The sequence below is a fragment of the Plutella xylostella genome, chromosome Z (assembly GCF_932276165.1).
Source record: "Plutella xylostella chromosome Z, ilPluXylo3.1, whole genome shotgun sequence".
In the NCBI taxonomy this organism is placed as follows: Eukaryota; Metazoa; Arthropoda; class Insecta; order Lepidoptera; family Plutellidae; genus Plutella; species Plutella xylostella.
This window is the reverse complement of record NC_064012.1, coordinates 12,439,905-12,447,713: the sequence shown is the minus strand read 5'-3', so window position 1 is coordinate 12,447,713 and position 7,809 is coordinate 12,439,905. Positions and strand designations below refer to the sequence as shown.

Genomic DNA, 7,809 nt, shown 5'->3' with positions numbered 1-7,809 from the left:
AGGCGTTCGTGTATTTATGCACTCTATTAACATTGTGTTCCGGTACCTACGGCGAAGAAACAATAACAAGCGCTCAGATTACAAGCTTTGAATCCGACCGCCCTGTATATTACGACACAGTTGGTAATGTCCAGATGATACATGATGAGTGGATTTTACTAATGTATTGCAACTTAAGTAACTACTGGGATGGAATGGGAAGAATTAAAACTTACTTTACCCGACTAAATGATCTTTGCGAGAAAACTGACCCGAGGTACTGCACAACGACACTAAATCAACTTCAAAACGAGATGGAACTATTGGATCATTATAACAGTATCCTCCTCTCACCGAACTATCACCTCATGAAAAGGAGAAAACGTGGCCTGATAAATGGAGTCGGCTACGTAGCGAATAGCCTGTTCGGTGTCCTTGACCAAAGGTTCGCGGACAAATATCAAGAAGATATCGAAACTATCCAAAATAACCAAAACTATCTCTTACAACTCATCAAGAACCAGACATCTATCGTAGAACTAGAAAACGCTATACTGAAGAAAAGCGAAAAGAACATACAAAAGCAGTTTTCCATAATAGACGACTATATGAAACAAACTGACGAGAACATTGCTAAGATTGAAACTCAATTAGAAGAAGTGATGGCCTCGAACTACTTCAACTCAGCATCTCTAGCGGCTTTCCTACTCATGAACAGCCTACGAAGAGTACAGGAATTACTATTTGATTCCGTCACGAGCATCTACAAAGGACATATGAACGCAGAGCTCCTCTCTCCAACTGAACTAATTAATCAACTGCACAAAATATCTGGACGCCTGCCAAAATCTCTATCACTACCGCTGGAGAACATCAACGATGATATCAAAGATTTATATCAACTACTCTACGTGAAAGCACGAATAACAAACAACTACTTTCTGTTCGAGATACACATTCCATTGATAACTGACGAAGACTTCATATTACACAGAATTATACCTATACCGATAAGAACGGAAAATGGAACGGGAATGGTGCAACTTAGCTCAAACTACATCGCTGTGGATTTAAAGAGAAATAAATTCATAAGTTTATCATCAGAAGATATGCAAAAATGCACTCAACTGAAACAAGGAACATACACATGTGACAAAAACTTACCAGTATTAACTCTCAGCGATAACAACTCTCCGTGCGAAGCAAAACTGCTGGCGCAGCAACAGCCATCGTCATCGCCGTGCGTCACCGCCAACACGTCATGCAAAGATGCTTGGACAGAGCTACACGCACCGAACAGCTGGCTCACGGTGTGCTGCGATATCTGCACTCTACGAATAATATGTAACAATGACGTCACTACACACGTCATCACTACACCAGCAATAGTATCACTAGCCCAAGATTGTGTGCTACAATCAAAGGAATTAACCATATATTCGCATAACATCTACAATACTAAAATGAATATGGGATTGAGCTTCGACCGACTGCCTACATTCAACAAATCTATTAACAAGATTGTCAACTTTCGACACGACAAGAAGTCGCTAACTGCACAGCTGCTGAATGCAGACCCGGGTGTGGAAGAAATCGACAAGCGATTGGCTTCTCAAAAGATACATGAGACTTCACTCCCAGCTTCAGTATCAAGCCACGACTTACATCAAAATGTGATAATATACACCATGATGGGTACACTGATAACTATCATTACCGTATGGACAATAAACAAACGTTGTCCCATCCGCTGCAAAAGGACCGAGCCAGAGATGACAAGAAACAATGCAGCGGACTACAACCGGGGAGACCTGGAACTCCAGCCGGCGCCCCCGCGCCCGCGCCCCCGCCGCGTGCCCCCGCGCGCCGCCGCCGCCGCCTGCAAGCAACCCGAGCCGCGGCACCCGGCCGTCTATGATAACGTCGTCTTCGATTTTGATGACTTACTTTAAATTTAATAACTTACTTACTTATAATTTTTATACCTACGAATTCTTTGCTTTGTAATGGCACTGCTCACTATACTTTAACTTTTATTTTTAACTTAGATATTTTTCTCATCTTTTGGGGTTGCCAATATGTACGATTCAATATCGCACATTTTTATGTTGCTGACTTAGCAACCTACGTTGCCGCGACTTGCGACACACACACTTAGCCATAATTTTATATTATTATAATTAGAGTACGAACAGCTACCATAGAGAGCAGTCGCCACCTATAACATAACTTGTGTTTACGTGAATAAACGGCCATATCTGTGAATCTCGATCTTTCTACTCTCAAGCCAACTCAACTCAACTATAACTTCAAACTATCAAGCAACTTAACTTCTCAATAGTGTACAAAATGTGCGATATTGAATCGTACAAACTAGATAGAGAACATGTCATTAAAATTTATAACACATCTTTATGCATAGAAATATCTACTCAGATTCTTATTAAGTTTTTAATTTGGTACCTACTTTATTTTCATATAAATTTTCATACCTATAGAGAATTATATCCTTAAATCACTTTAGTTTACAAACCCTTTTTACCCTCCATGCCAAAAAAAACTTGCATTGAATTTTTTAATTTCATTTAAACAAAGGACGGTTATTTAATTTTGTTGCCGTTGATGATGGCTGAAGAAGCCAACGCCAAAGTATTGAAAATTTTGTCTTTGAGAAACATTTCACTAATACCTAACTATAATAAAAAAAGAATGGCCAAATCTGACCCGCCTTGCAGCCACTATTTTTTTAATTCAGTGATGAAAGTGTTCTAATTGTGGAAAAAATAATTAAAAAAATCTAAACCACTTTTGCTCTGGTGGCGTGGCGGGTCATGGCGCCATACGGAAATGGCAATTCTCCTTTAACATTCATAGGTACTCATAAATCTAGTAATACTGAATCTTTAACATTTATAGTTCATTGTATAGTACTTAGTTAGACAAATAAATGCATTTTATATTAAATATTTTCTAATCTATTTTATAATTAATGATTTTTCTAGTTGACCTCACTGGGTAACGACGTCCTTTGCTACCTCCATCCGCATCTTGAGTTTGTTTTGGTGCCTCCGCTCGTTGGACGATGGCGGGTGGCGCTGCAGGCATCACGGGCGACGGGGCCCTGGCTTCGGCAACTGCTGGGGGCGAGGCAGACCTGTCCCCGGCGGAGGCGGCGGCGGCGGCGGCGGCCGCGGGCGGCGGCGATGGGTCGCAGCCCCAGGAAATGTTTATTGGCGAGGGAGGGCTGCGCTTGGCGGCGTATGGGGGTGAGGCAGGGCTACCCCCTGCGGAGGCTGGGGGCGATGGTTCATTCCCTGCAACTTCTGGTGGCGAGGCGGCCCTGCCCCCAGCGGCGGCCGGTGGCGAAGGATCGCTGCCCTCGGCAACTGCTGGTGGTGAGAGTGCGCAGAGCCAGGAAATATCAATTGACGAAGGAGGGCTGAGCTCGGCGGCGGCCGCGGGCGAGGGTTCGCGGGCCCCGGTCAGGGCGGATAGCGAGGGTACGCTGAGCCAGGAAATATCTATTGACGACGGAGGGCTGAACTCGCCGATGGATAGGGGTGACGGATCGCCCCTGGCGACTTCTGGCAGTGAGCGTGCATTGTCCCCGGAAACCTCTGGTGGCGACAGCGCCCTGCCCCCGGCGGCGGCGGGGGGTGGGGTAGCACTGCCCCAGATTAGTCCTAGTAGCGAGGGTTCACCCCAGGATATCGCTATTGGCGAGGGAGGGCTGCGCTCGCCGGCGGAGGAGGGCGAGGGAGGGCTGCCCCCGGCGGAGGCTGAGAGCGTGGGTTCGCTGCTCCCGCCAACTGGTGACAAAGCTCTGTCCCCGGCGGCGGCTGGGGCCGAGGGCGTGCTGTCCCCGGCAACTGGTGGTGACGACAAAGCTCTGATCCCGGCATCGGCTAGGGTTGAGGGTTCGCAGCCCCAGGAAATGTTTATTGGCGAGGAAGGGCCGCGCTCAGCGGCGGATGTGGGTGAAGCTACTGGTGGTGAGGGTGCGTCGTCCCCGGCAGCGGCGGGGGTGGAGAGAGCGAGGCTGCCGGCGGGCACTGGGGGCGAGGGACCACCGCCCCCAGCAGTGGCGGCGGCGGCCCCTGCGCCCGGGGCCTGCGGCGGTGCCGAGCTCGTCTGGACATCGTGACTGGTACTGGGCTCCGCATCCGCAGGCACGTCCACAGTATTCTCCTCCGATGTTGAGGGAATCTCACCTTCATCATCGTAATCGTTTTCCAGATCTTTTATATACAATATCATCTGGAAGGCGCGTTTCTTCAGGTAAATTTGAAGATGTGGCAGATAAACTTTGTAGATGCGGGGTTCAATGACTTCTGTAATAACCCCTTTCACCCATGTGTGTTTGAATTCCCTACAGCGAAGAGCTCTCGTTAACACTACATCTCCATTATTAAAAGATGATTGTTTTTTTGCACCAATTATTTTGCGAGTACACTTGAAGAACCTCCTTTTTAACCCGCGAGTTGGGGACGTCATTGCTGCAAATTATGAAATAATACTGATATTAGGATAAAGTAGTTTTGATCCGTTTTTTGTATGATGAGATATCTATATTGAGTATCGCAAATTTATAAATAACTAAGTGCAGTGAATGAAACCATAGATTGGCATTGCTGCTGAGAGGGGACTAAAAAGAAATACTTATACTTAATCTTCGACTTTATATTTAACACGACAACATTAACTTTATAGGTGTCTGACAACACGAAAGCAAAGCCTATCTAAATCTAAAGCCTAGCAAATATAAAAGATATTTGAGATCATCGTTACTGTTCAACAATGCATTAAACCTGCCTTTGAGTTGTTAGTTTATAATAATAATATTAATAATGATTTATTATTTAAACCAATTACAAGGAACAAGATTTGTTGAGTATTACCCTGTGAACTAGAATATAATTCTGTATTTCAGAGGACAGACTCTTCCAATTAAGGCACTTATTGGTAACTACAAGCATAAGTAATATTCATAATATTATGCTAACATGCAGACTATGCTAAAATAATATCTGTTAAACAAAAAGAAAAACGGCAAGAATCTTAAGTGGGGTTTACAAATTCAAAGTTTCGGAAATATATCACTATTATTGCACTACCTTTAAATACACACACATGTAAAAAAAGTAAGTAGGTAAGTAAAATAAGTAAATATGGTATTATTGACAAGTAGATGGATAACATTATTTATTATTTTTCCTGTTACAAATGGGTTAACTCAGTAAGATGGTTAGTGGAATAAATTGATGAAATGACTGGGCTTCTTTGAGAAACTACGTCATATAATTATCCTCCTGAATGCAAGTGATAGACCAGTAACCTATACCTACTTTAGTAATAGATAGCTCTTACAATCAAGCTGCAGTGGTGGTGGCCTGCCCATATCTGCGGGAAATCCGACAGTCAGGGAGGTACCTAAATCGGTTATTGAGTGGAAATTTCAAAAGATATTGCGTGGGATGCCCCCCTCCCGGTGTATTCATGACCTTGGTAGTAGTTTGCTGTGGAAGCGCCAGGCAGTACTATAACGATACTTGGGTGTGGCCTGATGACGATTATTGGTTGTTGGTTATGATATTGATTTATTACCAGCCGAGCTGCACACTATGTACACATAAAAATAGTAAAAACTAGAAATAAAAAACGTGAAACTAGTTTGCTTACTGCCCTCACCTTTGACCTTTGTGAAATGAAAATTCGCTGCGAATGTTTTATATCATATTTACGTAGTTTCATATCGGAGGACTTTGAACTAAACTAGTTTCATTAATTATAAATGTAGTACGTACGTGCAAATATACGCAATGTAACGAGAAATATTGTGAAAACATTTACACACACAGCTAAAAAGTACAAACAAATTGAAACGGCGCCACCAGCTGTATGACGCCGATCGATACGTTCGCTTGTTGCTAGACAAATCGCAATTCGAAGTCTGATTGAAAATAAATGTGTATAGCTACCTTGGTATCTGTCGCCGGCCATCGGCGGACTGCTTTCGGTGCTTTCGGCTTGATTGCGTTGATTGTTGATTTATTCGCGGCACTGTTTTTCGTCCATGCCGGCGTGGAGGGCTGCTGCGCGCCTGTGTGTATATTTATAGGTCTGGATCGACCGGTGCGCGGGGTGCCTCGGCGGCGCACGCGCCCGCACCACCTCGCCCTGGCTCCGAGAACTGCCCCCGCGAACAACCACGTTATTGCGAACTAATCTAGCCTCTATTGTAGCGCTCCTAGCTATCAGTTTCATGCAATATGTCACTTCAATTAGAGTTCCATTGAATTCATTTCGTAACAGCTTCTCGTATTTATTGAGTGTGAGGGTTCTTTTGTTTTTTTATTGTGTAGTCTAGTAACTCTAGTTTGTCAGCTCGATACCTATGAATCCTTAAAACTGGGAGTCCATAGTGAGCAGCTTCAGCGTTTTTAAAGCGATAGTGTTCCTAGTGCATTTTGAGCGGTAAACGGGTTTCTTCTCAAGTCAGAGTCCATGTAAGATTTCACTATCGCTTTAGAAACGTTGACTTTTCCGTAAAAGGGACCCAGTACACTCAACAGGTCGTATGTCCGCGGAAATATAACACTTTAATAGTTGATTATCTAGACCAAAATGGGTGTTCCTGTGGAGTTCAAAGGTACATTTCTGCCACTAGCTATGACAGAATGCCTCATCTTCTGGTTGATGCCGTAGGATGTACCTACGTACATGTATATCCGTGGTTAATATAAGATACTTAGGTAAAACATTCTTTGCACTGCGTTATCCTGGTTGAATCGTAACATTTATGACTAAAAGTAACCCATATTGACGTAGGTTACTTTTTACCCTGGAATTTCCCCGGAAACCTATAAAGGTGAGAAAGTAGGTAATTACCTACGCTATATGTATATAGGGCATAATATGAAGATACACGCAGGGTAGAATGTATCCGGAAATGAATGACCTACTTCCATCCAGTCAAGTTAATGCCCTCTTCTAAAGTTATCACGTAATGTTACTTGACTCATGTAACAAATACTCGGGAAAACCGGAAATAATAATTGTTTTCAAGCCCCGTAACGTAAGCGTATGTATTAATTTAGCCTCAGATCGGTAGATGTCTCTGCACCGCGGCTAAAATGAAAACATGAGAACGATATGGTTGCAGTTCAGTAATTTATTGATTCTTCTTCTTATCGTGTCGACGACAAACCAACCAAGTCGCTAAATAATACATGCCCAGAACTGCCACCGATACTGCACCGCTGGTAGCGGTCATGAGCTCTTCCCGCGTACAGGTGTAGGGACACGCGGGGCATGATGTAAGGTGCACCATAGTTTGTGGCCCTTCACACAAGCAACTCAGATTGTGTGCATCCGAGAATCTCCACCTAGCATACAATAAGACGGTTTTATCGCTAATCTGGCTTCCAGGCAACCTCTGGGTGAAGGAATGATGTGATCATGCTCTATACTAGTATACCGTTTTCGATACCGTGTAGGAACATAGGAAGAAGGTAAGTACATAAGTATTAGAATAGAATAGAATAGAATACTCTTTATTTTGCACCATTAAAGACACATTACAATTAACAACTTATACACATAAAATAGTACAAAAAAGGCGGCCTTATTGCTTAAAGCAATCTCTACCAGACAACCTTTGGATGGAAGAGACAATTTTAACATAATTAATGGGAGTAGAGGTGCAAGGTATACTACTTAAACTGTACATACTATATAAATAAATAAAACAATACAATACAAAATATATATATATATATATCTTTACCTATAATAAACTTACATATTATATATTACATAAACTCGTATTAC

At 43.1% G+C, this 7,809-nt stretch overlaps 1 protein-coding gene across 2 annotated transcripts; it reads right to left on the bottom strand.

Moving 5' to 3' along the window:
- Positions 1-2,356: 2,356 nt before the first annotated feature.
- LOC119694841 (skin secretory protein xP2-like) lies at positions 2,357-7,505 on the bottom strand. Of its 2 annotated transcripts, none has more exons than XM_038122141.2 (2): positions 5,958-7,505; positions 2,357-4,475 (listed from the first exon to the last, which is right to left on the bottom strand). In XM_038122141.2, exons 1-2 carry the CDS (start codon positions 5,977-5,979, stop codon positions 2,950-2,952), a joined length of 1,548 nt encoding a protein of 515 aa, XP_037978069.2. In that variant the 5' UTR covers positions 5,980-7,505; the 3' UTR covers positions 2,357-2,949. The 2 variants fall into 2 exon arrangements, with proteins under 2 accessions (XP_037978069.2, XP_048488931.1); XM_048632974.1 differs by lacking the exon at positions 5,958-7,505 and adding an exon at positions 5,325-5,916.
- Positions 7,506-7,809: the final 304 nt, after the last annotated feature.

What these genes read in the sequence shown, in the direction of transcription:
- LOC119694841 (XM_038122141.2), bottom strand. Translation starts at nt 5,979, where the DNA reads ATGGCCGGCGACAGATACCAAG. An exon ending in GGCCGGCGACAGATACCAAG is followed by an intron (nt 4,476 to 5,957) that starts GTAGCTATACAC and finishes CATAATTTGCAG; the next exon opens with CAATGACGTCCCCAACTCGC.